The following is an 18,242-nucleotide window of genomic DNA, read 5'->3' on the forward strand; positions in this document are numbered from 1 at the left end:
TAATCGTGCCTAACAAGATTCACAAATTAATGTATAAAACCTCTAGTGTGGAGGTCTTGGCTTATCCCCCACAATAAGACATATAATGTGGTGTAGCTATTTCACATAGAGGTTTAGAACCCTGCTGGTATAGATGGTTGTAGCCACTAGCATTCAGTCAACTGTCGTATAGACTGCTAGCAGATGCTGCCTGTAGTCAGTACAAACCATCACCTACATATACATATCAGGAGGACATATAGAGGAGTGATAGTGCTATTTACAAAGTGGTTGTATAATGTTCTTTAACATGTTTCACCCTACGGCTTTTTCAAAAAGTGCTATACATATATACAATGAGCATAGTGCACCCCCCACCAGCAACATGTCCCACAGCAAATAGCCCAAGTCAGAGCTGAAGCACTGTTTGCAGTGCAGGTTTAAATAGACAGAGAGAGGACAAGCACAGCCGCAGGGTGTGGCTGCATGCATTAACCATATCTGTTCAGGTACACATCAGGGTTCTGATGTGTGTGAAGTGATGCGTATCTATGCGCCCTGCAGCCAGCGAGCTTATAAGCTATGAATGTCGACTGCACTTGCGACACATCACAAAGTCAGCTGTATAGACATACCAAAAGGAGGGGGGGGGGGGGGATTACAACATCCCCATGTTATTAGGCATAGCGCTGCTAATCCGTATAAGATTGCGCTTCAATCCATATGCAAAGTGACAGATAAACGTATATGTGTCAAACGTATATTCGATTGCTCATCTGAGCACTGCAATGCTGGCATTGCATCCATGCATTACATGCACTTTGGAAATTTACAAAGTGCATGTAATGCATGGATGCAATGCCAGCATTGCAGTAATCCCCCCCCCCCCTCCTTTTGGCATGTCTATACAGCTGACTTTGTGATGTGCCGAATTGAGTGGCGAAACGATCGAACGGGAGAATCCAACGGCAAAAACGAGCAGTGTATGCCCAGCATAAAAGTGAACCCAAGGTGAAATTAAACGGATAAGATAATTGTATTTATCCTCCTAAAAATGATTTTTATTCTAGATAGTCCTTGGTTTTATTTTATATTCAAACTAGACTATTACACGCCAGATGTCGTCGTCCCCCATGTCCTCCTGTAGTGTCCAACGTCTGTCCACGTGCCCCACTGGCAAAAAGCATGGAAACAGGGAAAGGAGAGAATGCAGGGACACGGGTTTTATTAGGACATTTAAAAAGTAATTTAATGTTTTGTTTTCTCTGCTCAGTGACACCCTTTCAAGGGTCTAAGAGTAAAAATACATAAACTATTTACCTTTTTGTATCTCTCCCTGCATTTAAAAATTGAATTCTGCCAGGTAAACTTTTATAGCTGTCATTTGCTTATTAGCAAGGTTTACTTTATTCCCAACAAGTTAACAAGACAGAAGTTGTCACGTCCAGAATACAATTAACTCACAGAGAGAGCAGAGCATCAGCGCCGTGTCCAGGGATTTCCTTCACTGTGTCTCAAGACACCACTAGATGGCGTCATAGATATGAGACACAAAGAGAGCATCAGTGAAGGAGGACACGTGACACTGATACCGATACTCGGCACTCCTCTACCCACAGATACTAGTACAGGGGCTCATACCAGACTGGGCTGGTAAATGAACGCTCCACCGTAGAAAGTTCTGCAAATCACGGAGGCATATTCGGGGAGGAAACAACCATTTGCATATACTGCTCCAGCGGGTGGAGGGAGATACCGAAGGAAGAAAACAGAGGGAAAAAAACTTCAATACATGTACCATTTCAAAGCAGTGTTGCCAACTCATCCCTTTAATTACTGACACACATGAATTATACAGGTTTCCTGGTTAGGTAGATGCAGTTAAGGCACTGATTATGTATAAGTAGCCCCAGAACCTGCATAACTTAGATGTGTCAGTAATTAAAGGGATGAGTTGGCAACACTGCTCCAAAGGAGGGGGCAGATATCGGAGGGATAGAGAGGACACTTTAGCACCCTGGCTCGTGTATAAGCCAAGATCCCCACTTTTGGGCCCAAAAACTCAGCTTATACAAGAGTATATATGGTAACTCATTCAAGCAGCAAAATAAAACAATTAAACCAGCATGGTTAATTAATATGTTTTGCCCTCTACATGCACCTGTTTATCTCATCAGGTCTGAATCAAACACCAGAAACAAGTTCCTGTTATGCAACCTAGCGCCCGTTAATTAACAGGCCTCATGACTAATAAGTTGATAAAAAAAAATAAAAAAGTACCCGAGGCAATCATATATACACAATATAGGAAACAGAGGCATGTTTTCTGCCCAATGACATACCTCTGTGCCCTCTGGTGCCGCTGCCAGTTCCCCCTTTGCTAGCCTTTTGCTATTTTTTAGGAGGCAGAGCAGAGCCATTTGATTGCTGCGAGCCTGTTTATCTGCCAACTGTCAATCTTCCTGCTCTCACTCCCCCCCATTGCTCCACTGCCTCGCTCCCCACCTCAGTTACTTCCTCCCTGCCTCCTTCAATCACCAACTAAGCCGTGACCCAGGAAGTAATTCTGGGTCCCGGCCACCTTAGATTCGTCTGACGGTGATCGGAAGCATGCGGTGGAGAAACAGATAGGCGGAAGGATGGTGATGGTGATGGTGTGTGTGTGTGTGTGTGTGTGTGTGTGTGTGTGTGTGTGTGTGTGTGTGTGTGTGTGTGTGTGTGTGTGTGTGTGTGTGTGTGTGTGTGTGTGTGTGTGTGTGTGTGTGTGTGTGTGTGTGTGTGTGTGTGTGTGTGTGTGTGTGTGTGTGTGTGTGTGTGTGTGTGTGTGTGTGTGTGTGTGTGTGTGTGTGTGTGTGTGTGTAAAAGTTTGGGCAACCCTGTTAATCTTCATGATTTTCCTGTATAAATCATTGGTTTTTACGATAAAAAAATGTCAGTTAAATATCTCATATAGGAGACAAAGTGCGTGACCATCACGGCCAGGTAGCTACTCTGCTGCACGCTTCAGCGCAATTGCGCGCGTCCCCGTGCCACAAACATCACATCCCTCTCCTCTCAATGAGCGGGATCTAAGTCACCAGCAGAAAAACTGACAGCCTTTCTGAAAAAAAAATTAATCTGGAAGCGAGAAGGACCCAAAAAAAAAACTCATTGTGGCAATCTTGTGGCCAAATAGTAACTACATCTACATACATTTTTCAATGCAATAAACACATTATTGCATTTAAATTTAACAGTTTTATTTCCCATACCAAAAATTACACACATAAAATGTTTAATGGAAAAAAAAAAATGACAATTAAAAAAACAAATTGTTACCTAAAGGTAGCCATACACTGGTCGATTTGCCATCAGATTCGACCAACAGACAGATCCCTATCTGATCGAATCTGATCAGAGAGGGATCGTATGGCTACCTTTACTGCAAACAGATTGTGAACCGATTTCAGCCTGAAACCGTTCACAATCTGTGGTGGTGGTGCTGGTGGTGCTGCTGCCGCTTCCCCCCATCCCGCATACATTACCTGCTCCGCCGGCGCAAGTCCCGGGTCTCCGCTCTTCTTCTCCGCTCTGGTCTGGTCTCCGGCATGCTTCCCTTCTTCCTGTCTGGGGGAAGTTTAAACAGTAGAGCGCCCACTACTGTTTAAACTTCCTGCCGGGACAGGAAGAAGGGAAGCATGCCGGAGACCAGAGCGGAGAAGAAGAGTGGAGACCAGGGACTCGCGCCGGCGGAGCAGGTAATGTATTGCAGCTCTATTGCGTCGTCGGGCACTCGAACGCCGCTAGCGATGCGCTCTTTACCCGCGGGCGATCGACGGTTATTTTCCGCACGGCGCGATCGACGGGATCGGACGGAATGGATCGAAATTTGGCGTGTAGCGCGAATGATTGGCAGCAGATTCGATCCCAGTGATCGAATCTGCTGTCGAAACGGCGGCAAATCGGGCCAGTGTATGGCCAGCTTAAGGGTCTGAACTTTTTAAACATGTATATGAAGAGTGTATATTACGAACATTTTTTTAAATTATAAGCTTGTAAATAGTGATGGATGCAAAACTGAAAAAATGCACTTTTATTTGCAAATAAAGTATTGGTGCCACACAATGTGATAGGGACATAATTTAAATTGTGTAATAACCCGACACAAATGGGCAAATAAAATACACAGCTTTTAATTATGGTAGCATGTATTATTTTAAAGCTATAATGGCTGAAAACTGTGAAAATGATTTTTTTCCATTTTTTTCTTAATATTCCTGTTAAAATGCAATTAGAAAAAAATAATTCTAATGCTACATACACACTTGAGATAAAAGTCTTCGGAAAAGGCAAGATCACAGACCAAATTTTACCCCCTTCCATGTAGTATGAGAGCCATACTCTACACAGTCTATGCTATTGAGCTGAACTCCTCATCAGATAAAAATCTTTGCAAGATGCTGCATACTACATGGAAGGGGGTAAAATTGGTCTGTGATCTTGCCTTTTCCAAAGACTTCTCTCAAGTGTGTATGTAGCATTAGCAAAATGAACCACCCGAAAAAAAGCCTAATTGGTGGCGGAAAAAAAGAAACTATAGATCAATTCATTGTGATAATTAGTGTTAAAGTTATTGGCGAATGAATGGGACGTGAAAATTGCTCGGATGCATGCATAAGGTGTAAAATCCCCGTCGGCTGGACCCCTGACAAATTGTAAGTTTCCCTCTTTGAATTTTCTCTGAAGAGTAGCAACATGGGGGTCTCAAAATAACTGTCAAATGACCTGAAGACAAAGATTGTTCACCATCATGGTTTAGGGAAAGGATACAGAAAGCTGTCTCAGAGATTTCAGCTGTCATATTGAGGAAATGGAAGACCACAAGCTCAGATCAAGTTAAGTGAGAACAGTCAGTGTCAACCCACAGACCAGCACCAAAGACCTACAACATCATCTTGCTGCAGATAGTCACTGTGCATCGTTCAAACATTCGCCGAATTTTACACAAGGAAATGCTGTATTCGAGAGTGTTGCAGAGGAAGCCTTTTCTCCGCCCACAGCACAAATCGAGTGCTTGAGGTATGCTAAAGCACATTTGGACAAGCAAGCTTCATTTGAGAATAAGGTGCGGAGGTATTTGGACATAACAAGGGGCGTTATGCATGGAGACAAAATAACAGCATTACAAGAAAAACACCTGCCATCTACAGTAAAATATGGTGGTGGTTCCATCATGCTGTGGGGCTTTGTTGCCAGTGCAGGGACTGGGAATCTTGTCAAAGTTCAGGGACGCATGGATTCCAATCAGTGTCAGCAGATTCTGGAGACCAATGTCCAGGAATCAGTGACAAAGCTAAAGCTGCGCTGGGGCTGGATCTTTAAACAAAACAAGGACCCTAAACACTGCTCAAAATCCACTAAGGCATTCATGCAGAGGAACAAGTACAACATTCTGGAATGGCCATCTCAGTCCCCAGACCTGAATAGATTTGAAAATCTGTGGTGTGAGTTAGAGAGCTGTCCATGCTCGGAAGCCATCAAACCTGAATTAACTACAGATGTTTTGTAAAGAGGAATGGTCCAAAATACCTTCAACCAGAATCCAGACTCTCATTGGAACCTACAGGAAGCGTTTAGAGGCTGTAATTTCTGAAAAAGGAGGATCTATTAAATATTGATTTAATTTCTTTTTTGTGGTGCCCAAATTTATGCACCTGCCTAATTTTGTTTAAACAATTATTGCACACTTTCTGTAAATCCAATAAACATCTCACTTCTCAAATATCACTGTGTGGGTCTCCTATATGATATATTTAACTGACATTTTTTATCATAACAACCAACGATTTATACAGGAAAATCATGACAATTAACAAGGTTGCCCAAACTTCGCACCCACTGTATATATACGTACATAGTAAATCATAACAACAACAACCACCTATGGAGAGGAAAGGCTCTGGATCCTAAATAATATTCCAGTATCTCTTTCAGTGTTGTGGTACCAGCGCTGTACTCCCCATTCAAATTTGCCACCTCCCGGAGCCCTTGTAAGGCTTCAGGAGCACTTGAGTGCCCATGCACTCCCGAAGTCTCAGTACTACACATATGCAAGAGCGAACTCGCACATACGCAGTCTGTCTTTAGATCGCTCGGGGACACAAATGCTCCCAAAACCTTCCGAGGCTCACGGGGGTATACACGATCGGTTGGTCTAATAGTTGTAAAGAAAGTAACAGAACTGGAATGAGGGGAACAATAAGATACAGAGCCTTCCATAGGTAAGTATCTGACTTGTTCTCTACTTCAAATTTTACTTTAACAAATTATTAACATTTTGCAATTATTGACACATCCCAATTCCAACACATTTTTGCCTTACCTGGACACTGTTTGGAACAGGACTGTCACCATCAAATGAGAAGCTTGTATGACAAACAGACTTTTCACCACCTCAAGAAGAAAAAGTTACAAACTCATTATTACTTTGTCAAAGTTTATTTAACTGTGCTTTATAGCCAAGAAAGAACATTCAAGGCCAAGAATTCTCAGTACTATGCAAAAAGTGGATTCTGGGCAGATTTCACTTGGATCCAATATGCATTTTGTGGCTTTGTATAGCTGTAAATACCTGTAGTATTTTATTTAAATGACTGCGCCATTCTGGAAAACATGGCACCGAGACCTAATCTCTTTGTTAAGCAATAGACTAAAGGTGCCCAAATATTGGCAGGCGGGGCAGCAGATTTAAAGAGAACCTGAGGTGGGTTTGAAGAATATTATCTGCATACAGAGGCTGGATCTGCCTATACAGCCCAGCCTCTGTTGCTATCCCAAACCCCCCTAAGGTCCCCCTGCACTCTGCAATCCCTCATAAATCACAGCCACGCTGCTGACAAACAGCTTGTCAGAGCTGGCTGTGTTTATCTCTATAGTGTCAGTCTGCTGCTCTCCCCGCCTCCTGCAGAACTCCAGTCCCCGCCTGCATCCCTTCCCTCCCTGCTGATTGGAGGGAAGGGACGGGGGCAGGGACCGGAGCTATGCAGGAGGCGGGGGAGCAGCTGAGACTGACACTACAGATGTAAATACAGCCTCACAGCACGGCTGTGATTTATGAGGGATTGCAGAGTGCAGGGGGACCTTAGTGGGGTTTGGGATAGCAACAGAGGCTGGGCTGTATAGGCAGATCCAGTCTCTGTATGCAGATAACATTGTTTAAACACACCTCGGGTTCTCTTTAATCTATTAGATCCTTCTCTGAACAAATCTGATCAGAGAGGTTCTACTGCTGCCACACATCTGCACACAGATAAAACTATGGAGCAGCCTCTGCCTGCCAGGCCCCTTAGGTCTCCACATTAATATGTACCCCGGCGCTGCGCACAGGGTTGCAGGCTCACCTATCCATCGGCGCTTCTCTTCTAGTGCTCCTTGACTTTCTTCATTGCTGCAAGGGGCAGTAACAGTCACATGCCCATTCAGTTGGGTCACAGGGGACTGGGCATGGAGAAAGACGTGGGACACAGGAGACGTGGCAGCAGACAGGTACAGCACTCTGCACAGCATCAGGGGTACACATTTTACATGTGGGCAAGGGGGAACTGTCCAGTGGTCAGTCAGCTGTCTGAAAATTGAACACAGCTCCCGCAATGTACCTGTCCAAGCGCATTTGCAGACGATCTTCCCAGCATGTATGATTATTTCAATTGATACCAACTAATAATCAAAATTACAATTGGGCAGACAAGTTGTGGCATCTCTGGCAGATTCATAATTAATAATGTATGAACACCTTAAAGGTGCGTACACACATCTAACTTTACACCAGATTGTCGTTTGAGCGAATTGAAGTGCAAACAACAAGTTGTTTAGACGTCATCTACACACTGAACAACAAAGCGGCTGATATGCTAAGTTACATGTTGTTTAACCACTTCAGAACCATAGGCTTACACCAATTGGCATGATGCAGTCTTTAAGTAGTTAACTAACTTGATAATGACAATGAACTGGATAGAACAATGGACTAGATTGGGTGACCGATCAAACGACTATTACTTGGACATACGACTAAAAGTCGTTTGTACACATGTACGGACCTAAAGTTACGTACACGCCCTACAGCAATGAACGACGGGTCCGTCAGACCCTTCCGCTGGGCGGGCGTGCCAGCGACAGTAGTGCGTGTCTAAGCCCTGTCGGCAGACTGATAAGGCTATTTCTGAATGTTCCGCTCAGCGGGAGGGTCCGACGGACCCGTCGTTCATTGCCGTAGTGCGTGCATACGCACCTTAACAGTCGTTTGAACGGCAGTTGGTCCAACAGATTCGCTGAGTGGATCGGCCAAACCGGCTGTTATCAGTCGATCGACAGAGCGTGCGCACGTGTTCGTACCTTAAGGCTTGTTCTCCACTAGATTTACAATACACAAAGGTACCATGAATACCATAAAAATAGCAGTGGCCTGACTTTCACTGGTGTGGTTTGATTTATCCACAAATGTAAAATGTAGTACATTCTGCATTTTTACTGTGCTAACGTTTGGGTTAAAGTCAATAGGGACACAAGAAAATTGCTAACAAATGCAATGCTTTGTGACTGTTGTGATTTCTCCATTTTATTTATTTTTTGCAAACAAATCATAAACAATCCCCCTGCATAAAAAAATAAATAAATAAATAAAAAAAAATAAAGCCAAATGCATGTATAATGTTTTTGCGTTAAAAGAAAACCACGATCACAATGCACAGTGTGTTTTGAGTTATACATTTAAACAAGCTTTACTCTCATATGGTTCAGAGAGACTGGAGTTACCTCTCGCCTAGAGAGAGCTAAACTTGAAAGGTAAATCTAGGTGGTGTGGCTTATGAGCAAAGACTCAGTGGCAGAGAGATCTGGATTCAGCATTGCCCTTAGTTCCCTTTAAAACAACATGTAAAGGATCTTCACATTTAAGTGGCATATGAGATGGCAGGAGATTATGGAATAGTTTTTTTTACCATCTCACCGATCACCATACAGGTATGAGTGGATACCAAAAAGGAAACCAAACAAAAACAAAAAAACAATTTGGGAGTGCAAGTCCTCTCAGATCTTTAGGACTCTGCAGAGCCTGGAAACTTCCAGCATCTCCGATCTGCTTTCAATGGAGGAAGGGATGGATTTTGAAATCAGTGCTGCAAAAATAAAAAAGTAACCGCCACCCCCCCCCCCTTTTTTTTTTTAATGTAAAAGCATATTTGCCTAGATTAAAATAGAAAGAGGAAGCTCGCCCAAGCAGATACGTAGACTTCTGTCCCCAAAGTCATTTGGGGGGGGGGGGGGGATTATCTGGGCTAACAGTATGAAGCAATTCCATATATACTTTCTCTTTCAAACTATACCATAACCCTGATCCCTTCAAATCATAGATCAGTGAATTTCTGACATTGAGCCGGTCCTGTGCATATCTCTGACTGGATAAATACTGACAAACCCTGGTTATGAAGTAATAGGGCAATAATTTGTGCTGCTGTTTGGTTTCGACTAACCGTAAAACTGTGCAAATCATGAATATATGGTCATATTTTACATCCAAGCAGTAAAGGCCAAGATATGACATAGTAAAGGATTGTGTGACCATTTTCCCTCCCAACATTCAAGGGTAAGCTCAGAGCAGGACTCCTAAACCAGCCCCCCAGGCAGATTCTTCAAAAGGGAGGCCTATCAGCCAGGTTAATCTCCCAATTTCCAACCTACAGATATCTTCTGGAGTCCTGTGGATGCAGCTGTCACAACTGGGATTTTCTAATACATGGACATTTACTAAGGACTTTGTCCTTCCACAAAAAAGGACGGACATTTTTGTCAAATATATAACATTGTATTCTTTCCTTATTTCAATAATTTTTCTCTTGATTTTCTTTTAGGTCAAAGTCTCAAAATTATTTATAATCAGGTTTTTTTCATCTTCCCTACTGTGTATAATACGATGTAAAACTATTCTCAACTTTCCCAATGCTGAAAAATGCCCCAACTGTAGTTAAAATATATTTTAGATTAGCTCAAAGCTAGCAAAGGTCTCCTAGTAGGACTCATAGTTAGAAGCAAAAGTAAAAGCAGACTGCATTGCAGTTTGAGCTATGTTTTCTGGTGATGTAATTTGCCCTGACATACACATGTTAATCAGCAGATGGCGCTAGTTTCTTGTAACGCTATAAAGATAGATGTTACAGTACAGAATTTTATGCTTTTGCTCTTATATACTGGTATGTATGCATTATTTTTGGTGGTCATAAGAAAATGTTAGATATTTTGGCAATTGGCATTTTTATCATATCCTTATATATAATTTTTATATATTCTCTTGTATATTATCACAAGAATACATAATATTTAGAAATAAGTCTCTTGCCTGCGTGTTCTATTTATTTCAAAACAAATTTATATGCAAGTTTTACAGTGGCTTATAACCTAAGTTCTTAACTTTGGAAGTTGCAACGCAAAATTATGAGTTGCACTTCCTTTATGTTAGTAATCCTATATGATCTATAGGAGCTGGCAACTTAATTGTTTTAATGTAACCCGTTTGCTACATTTTTTATATTTGTTACTTATAACATTTTTATGCAGTAATAATAATAAATTAATTGGGCTTTCAATAAATGACAGTCATTTGTCGGCTATTACCTGCTTTAAGTACGGCAGAAAAAACTTCTGAAGAGACAGTAAGGCCCGGTTCACATTAGCATCTGCCAACGGAACCGGCCGTACGGTTCCGTGGTCCGTTCCGCTGGGCGGACGAAAAAATGCTGCAGGACCCAATTTTCCAGACTGTTTCGCTCAGCGGAACAGAAACTGAAGGTTTTGCAGCATATAGGGACCAGTGAAAACGGATGTTTTACAGCACACTGGCTGTAAAACAGACAGTTTTCACTGGATCCAGCTGGCATGATCCGCATGTCCGGTTCCGTAAAAAACGTTAATGTGAACTGGGCATTATCCAGAGACCCCATATTGCTTTAGTAAGATAAGGTTGTGTTAACCCATTCTTTCCCCAGGCTGAGAATAGTCAAAAGGGACAGAATCCCCTTTTTTTGTTTATATTAAAATCTGTGGTTGCAGCATTTGCCGTGTAATTGTGCATTGAAATTGTAAATAGTATTGCATGTTCACCCATTCCCTCCTGGCCTGTTTGTATGCCCAATCCAAGCTATTCTGGCACATTTACAGGTAGTCCCCGACTTACGAACGACCCGCCGATACGAACGGCATGGATTATCCGTTTCCATTGGAACAAGTCAAAAAAAAATTTCAAATTGGACTTGTAGTTTTTGAGAATGTCGATTAAAAAAAAAAAAAAAAAAAAAAAACACAACAAAAAAAACCTTGTATAAAAAAAAAGGTACAAAGGGCAGAGGTGACACAGAGGGAGACACAGGAGGCACAGGGGGGCACAGAGGAGGTACAGGGGACAGAGACGGCACAATGTTTCAACTTAAGAACAGATTCAGGTTAAAGGACTTGCGAGCTGAAATGAAAAAAAAAAGTTAATTACCTTAGTGCACTGTTAGACTTCTGTGTAGACAATCAGTGCCTCCCTTGTACTTTCCAGACCCCGTTATCTTAATCCTCTTATTATATGGCCCCGACCCAGCCCAGGGTCGCCTTATCTCTGTGTACTATAATCGCCGCTTTAAAATACATCTGCCTGCTCAGTTCAAATAGACGTGGCTGCGTAGGATAACAGCCCTGCCAGCAGCTCATCGTCACTCCGTACACTAAGTCATAAGTCATGTGGGCGTCACCACATGACTGACTTCACTTCAAGCCAGCCGTGCCCCCTCAGCATAGAACAGAAGCGTTGAGAGAGGGAGAAGGTAACCTAGTAACAGCGTTTACAGGAGATTTGCAGTGTAAGTAATTGAATTCAAAATCATTTATAACTGATGGGGGACACTTATCATGTAAAATAGCGTGGCAACATTTATTTTTTTTACATTTTTTGTTTTCATAAATAAATGTTGCCACGCTATTTTACATGATAATAAAAGTGTCCCCCATCAGTTATAAATGATTTTGAATTCAATTACTTACACTGCAAATCTCCTGTAAACAAATGCTGTTACTAGGTTACCTTCTCCCTCTCTCAGCGCTTCTGTTCTATGCTGAGGGGGCACGGCTGGCTTGAAGTGAAGTCAGTCATGTGGGAGGTCATGTATTGACGCCCACATGACTTACGACTCAGTGTACGGAGTGACGATGAGCTGCTGGCAGGGCTGTTATCCTACGCAGCCACGTCTATTTGAACTGAGCAGGCAGAGGGATTTTAAAGCGGCGATTATAGTACACAGAGATAAGGCGACCCTGGGCTGGGTCGGGGCCATATAATGATAAGAGGATTAAGATAAAAGGGGGTCAGGAAAGTACAAGGGAGGCACTGATCATCTACACAGAAGTCTTAAGGTGGCCATACACTGGTCGATTTGCCAACAGATTCGACCAACAGACAGATCCCTATCTGATCGAATCTGATCAGAGAGGGATCGTATGGCTACCTTTACTGCAAACAGATTGTGAACCGATTTCAGCCTGAAACCGATCACAATCTGTTGTGGTGGTGCTGCCGCCGCTCCCCCCGCCTGCATACATTACCTGCTCCGCTGGTGCAACTGCCCCCGGTCACCGCTCTTCTTCTCCGTCTCCGCTCTGGTCTCCAGGTCCAGCATGCTTTACTTCTTCCTGTCTGGGGGAAGTTTAAACAGTAGAGCGCCCTCTACTGTTTAAACTTCCTGCCGGGACAGGAAGAAGGGAAGCATGCCGGAGACCAGACCAGAGCGGAGACGGAGAAGAAGAGCGGAGACCCGGGAGTCGTGCCGGCGGAGCAGGTAATGTATTGCAGCTCTATTGCGTCGGTCGTCGGGCACTCGAACGCCGCTAGCGATGCGCTCTTTACCCGCGGGCGATCGACGGTTATTTTCCGCACGGCGCGATCGATGGGATCGGACGGAATGGATCGAAATTCGGCGTGTAGCGTGAACGATTGGCAGCAGATTCGATCCCAGTGATCGAATCTGCTGTCGAAACGGGCGCAAATCGGGCCAGTGTATGGCCTGCTTAACAGTGCACTAAGGTAATTAACTTTTTTTTTTCATTTCAGCTCGTAAGTCCTTTAAGAACGAACCTACAGTCCCTATCTCGTTTGTTAATCGGGGACTACCTGTATATGTAAGCTGAGAAGATTGGAGAGCTTGAAGCTGTCTGGTCACTTGAGGGCTTGTGACATATCCCACTCTCCCAAACCTGGAATTGCCAGAGCATTCAGTCATTCCCCTTGCAATGAGTGAAGCAGAGAATAGATCCAGGTCCTCCCAGCAGAATACATAAAATATTTTATTAAAAAACAGCGCAAAAAAAAAAAGCAAACAAGCAGCAAACTACTGTATACCGTATATACTCGAGTATAAGCCAACCCGGAGTATAAGCGGACCCCCCAACTTTTACTTAAAAAGAAACAGAGAAGAAAAATAATTCACCCGAGTATTAGCCAAGGGTAAAAGATGTTACAACACCACCACCACTCAGTCATGACCGGTCACAACCATAAAAGGGAAAAGTAGCATAAAGTCAGCAGATAGCAATATGGGTAATATGTTCAGCCAGTTTTGGGATTCATTTGGAATTCATGCAACTCTGCTACATTGTACAGGCAAATAATTACAACTGACTCGTCCATTGAAATAATGCATTGTTACATAAACTGTGAGCCAATGGTATAAGATCATCCAGCTTATCAAAAATGCAATCAAGGCTAAAATAAAGGTATCCCCGTCTGTGTTTCCCCCGTCATATGCATGCGTTATAATGAGGCATCTTTAATTTCCCACAAGTCTCTTACCAGTTCCAAAGCAGAGTGAGGGGCTGGTTCCAGGCCGGGGTTATAATGTTGTGGCTATAATTGTCAGTGCTGCGTGCATCTTTTCCTCCCCTGGGTTTCATCTCAGTGCCAGAACAGAGCGATGTATTGAATCAAGGCCGGCGGTATAATGGTGCGGCTATAATGGTCTGTTACTGTGGAGCGGAGCGATGTATTGGTTCCAGGCCGGCAAATTGCATTGCGGTGCACAGCATTCACTCACAGTACCACGCTGGTTGAGGAGTCATCTCTATGATGAGACTCTTCAACCAGCGTGGTAGCTAAAGGTGCATAGGCGCGCACAATTATAACCGCACTATTATACCGCTGGCCTTGATCCAATACATCGCTTTGCTCTGGCACTGATGAGACACTGGGGGGAGGGCAGCTAAAGATGCACGCAGCTCTGACAATTATAGCCGCACAATTATGCATTCAGATGGCGAGGGACACAGGCAGGGGATAAGGAGGCACTCCAGAGCACTTAGGGGACACGTGACGCGATTGTAAGCCAAGACCCCAACTTTTGATCGACTTTTTTGGAACTAAAATCTCGGCTTTTACTCGAGTATATACAGTAATATCTAATACTATGCCCAGTATAAATCCAAATACATAGTACAGTATCTCATTTGTGAAGGAATTTGATGTGAGTTTTGTATGTGCTAAATGCTACAGTAAAAGGGATTACAGGAAGCTGACAAAACCAGGCACGGTATCTGCAATCTCTATAAAAAAAAAAAATAAAAAAAAAAATTTGAAGCACAGCTCTAAATAAGAAAAAAAACATGCATCACTTAATGAGCCAACCTACCTGGATCCCTGATGTAGTTCTTTATAACAGATAACATATTGAGGCCAGAAGGGAAACTGGGTACATTGTCATTCCTGTATATAAAACACAAAATGTTAGTCATGAACTTTATTTGCACTAAAACGTCCAATATATGCATTACGCCATAGACCTTTTGAACACCACCAGTTGTCTGGCAATCCTGCTGATATTTCTGGAATCAGCAGTGTCTGAATCACACACCTGTAATAAGCATGCAGCTAATCTAATCGAACTTCAGTCTGAAAACCTGTGCACATATATGCAATTAATTTTCTCTTGAGTTTTCTCCTACGTGGCATTTTTAAAACTTATCAATAAAATGCTCTTTAAAACCTCCAGAAAGCAAGAAAATACTCAAAATAATTTTAATACATTTTCTCCTACTTTTTGGTCATTTTTCAGTTGCAAAGTGCAGTACTTATCAGTTAGCCGGGCGCATCCGGCAGGTGGCGCTAATTACTATTCCCCCTCCAGGCCGACATGGATAGTAGGGAAAGATGTAACTCTGGTGGAGTTTTGTCGCCACCTAGAGGATGCGCCCGGCTAACGGATAAGTACCCAAAGTGCTGATAAGGTAGTCTAAATAGAAGATGAAAAATCTCCGGAGAAAAAGTGAATTGCATATGGCCCTGGTCTGCATTCTTGTTCATGGTCTATGGCTTCTTTGACACTGTGTCCATTGCATCGCAACAGACAATATCGCATCACAACACTGTTATATTCCTGTGACAATCCAGCCCCGGGGTCCCATCTAAATTATGTTAAAAAGACCGGTTGCTGGATCACAGATGAAAACGTGACAAAGCGCACCAATTCCATCTAATCTGGTACCGTTACCACTCGGGTAACACACCCTCTCCCCACTTTAGCTAATCACAGAGCTCTGGATAAAGGAATCTAGTCACATGCCTTCAAATATATGAAATAGTCACAGGTATCCAAATAAAATTAAAGTCACCTACCTCCAGACAAAAGAATTAAGTAGCCAGGTTCCTCAAGATAGAATAATTAAACATTAGCCAAGTGCCCCTACATATCAGTATTCACTATTTAGGTGTCGGTCCCCTTCAAACACTCCCCCTCCCCCCCCCCCCCCCGGTGTCGGTCCCCTTCAAACACTCCCCCCCCCCCCCCCCCCCCCCGTATAGCTAGCCAAATGGCTTTCCCAGTACAATTATCTAGATCAGGGCTTTTCAACCTTTCCACTAATTGTACCAATTTTATTGCTTGAAAACTTTCAAGTACCACCAGTAGATTGGATGCGATCGGGCTTGGCTGTCTCTGCTGGAGCCTGAACGGAGAGCAGCTACTGTGCATGCGCACACCGATAAGAACTATGGGCCTCCCAGCGCTGGATCCCATCTACTGAGGAGGAGGGGGGAACCTCTTTAGGATACAAAGGCCTCCCCTTCCCTGAGGTAAGTACCCCCCCCCCCCCCCCCCGGGGCACTTATTTCTTACAAGGTACACTAAGAAAAAAAAGGCATTTGGGAGGGGAAAAGTAGGAGGCATTGGTGGGGAAACAAACTACAATTAGATTGCTAGCTTACATATTGTCAGTATTGGCAATCTAGAGGTAGGTTGCCAATATAGGTAGCCATACAAGTTCCACCCCCCCCCCCCCCCCCCCCCACCGCCGCCACCAACACACACACACACACACACACACTCACACACTCTTAATTATAGGTAGCCTAGTCCCACCATCAGAGAGCTGAGAGCTAGGCAGTGACTCGTCACAAAGTTCGGCTCCCCCCTTGCTCCCCCCTTGCTGTGCTGCCCTGCGGAATAGTTCACACCTCAGATCATTGGTAAGCCAGCCGCAGTGAAGAGACAGCCAGGCAAGCGGTGCATGGTGACGGCGCGTATACTTCAAATGAGCAGTGATGTCACTTTCTGTATCTGCGCCATCACTGTGCACCGTTGGCCTGGTTGTCTCCTCCACACTAATCTGAGGTCTGAAGTATGCTGCAGAGCAGCACAGCAAGGAGCGAGGGAGGAGGAGACAAACTTTGTGGAGGCAGGACAGGACCAGGACAAGTGGCAAAAAAGTGGCAGGCAAATCTGGTGTGTACCACCTGGCCAACAGCAAAGTACCACCGGTGGCAAGCGTACCACAGGTGCAAAGCCCTGGTCTAGAGAGATTAGCCTGTCTAATTAGGCCTTAACAAGTAAACAGCAAGTGTAAATTAGGGCTGTCAGGTGTGCCACAATATGCCATAGTTTGGGCTAATATGTAAACACAGGAGGTTAACCCCTTTGTGTTCCTAGGACACCAGAAAGTAAACACTGCAGGGTTTTTGTAAGATTTCTGTAAGTTGTAACAAAGAAATGTTTTTCTTTAAAGTTATGATGCTGTTGCTTCTCTTCTTAGAGCAGAGAGGAAGCTCTCAGTTTAGGTCCGCTTCAAAAACTGACAGAACCAACAGGTTTTGGACTAGTCCATCTCCTCACGATGGAGTCTCAGGGTTTCCCTTTGTTTTCAAAAGCATTTGCTGAACGGCCATTGTTAAGTCTGACTGCCAAAATAGTGTGCGAGTAGGGACGCTGGCTGGTCCTATTTTGGCAGTTAGACTTAGCAACTGCCATTTAGGAAATTATTAAAAAAAAACAAAGAAAACCCTTTGTATCCCCAATGAGGAACTCCACTAGTCCAAAACATGTTGGTTCTGAAAGATTTTAACTGCTTACTTTTTTCACTATAGTGGTCCTTTAATATGGTAATTTGATAACAACGGTGAAGGTCAGAATGTACTGCTGGATTGCTAAGCTTATTTCAGTAATGTGTCTCATACTCTCGAGCTGTGCAGCAGTGTGGTCTGACAAACTGCTGAATGCATTTCTGTGCCAACACACTGCTGTCTCATTTCAATTAATACTGCCATGCAGAGCAAAACACGTGCCATACATTTTTGTAAAGAGAAGTAAATGGTTGGCACTCCAAAAAATTGGTACAGACAGATCTGTAATTCATTCTGTAATTAAAATAATCCAAAATTCCAAAGCAACAAAGTACCTCTTTATCAAGAAAAAAACAGTGCAAGTTAATCTGAAAAACAACTCTGCCACAATAAATCACCATAATGCACAATAAATACCGTATATTCTGGCGTATAAGGCGACTGGGCGTAAAAGACGACCCTCTAACTTTTCCAGTTAAAATATTGCGTTCGGGATATACTTGTCGTATAAGACTAGCCCTCTTCCAACACACACCAAATAAAAATAAAAATAAATCATATACTGATGCTATGTATGAACAGATACTGGTGTTGTACTGTCTGTGGTACCCAGTATATAACAGTATACAGTCAATTGACTGGTTGGATTGGTCAGCTCTCCTTGTCTACCTGTTTATCAGAGCAGTATGCAAGACTAGATCGCGCTGTGCCCAAAAAACACACCTCTTTCACCTGTCTGGCCCACCCTCGTATCCTATTTACCTCCTTCTCTGCCTCTCAGATCTCACACGTGCACCTGCGCCGCTTCTCTAGTCCTCAGCAGCGAAATCTGAGAGGCGGTAACAGGACAGGGTGTATCATCAATGATACCCGG

At 43.5% G+C, this 18,242-nt stretch overlaps 1 protein-coding gene across 4 annotated transcripts in view; it reads right to left on the reverse strand.

Annotated features, from left to right (window-relative positions):
- Positions 1-18,242, reverse strand: part of LOC137506633 (transcription initiation factor TFIID subunit 3-like) — a 401,567-nt gene that overhangs the window by 307,765 nt on the left and 75,560 nt on the right. For 3 of the 4 annotated variants that reach the window (XM_068233615.1, XM_068233614.1, XM_068233616.1), the window contains 2 exons: positions 14,667-14,740; positions 6,341-6,411 (listed from right to left, as the gene is read on the reverse strand). In XM_068233615.1, the coding sequence (XP_068089716.1) occupies positions 6,341-6,411; positions 14,667-14,740 (145 nt within the window). Of the gene's footprint in view, positions 1-2,321; positions 2,416-6,340; positions 6,412-14,666; positions 14,741-18,242 lie in introns of those variants that run through there. The other variant, XM_068233617.1, reaches the window with a different exon arrangement.

Source organism: Hyperolius riggenbachi, chromosome 1 (assembly GCF_040937935.1).
Source record: "Hyperolius riggenbachi isolate aHypRig1 chromosome 1, aHypRig1.pri, whole genome shotgun sequence".
In the NCBI taxonomy this organism is placed as follows: Eukaryota; Metazoa; Chordata; class Amphibia; order Anura; family Hyperoliidae; genus Hyperolius; species Hyperolius riggenbachi.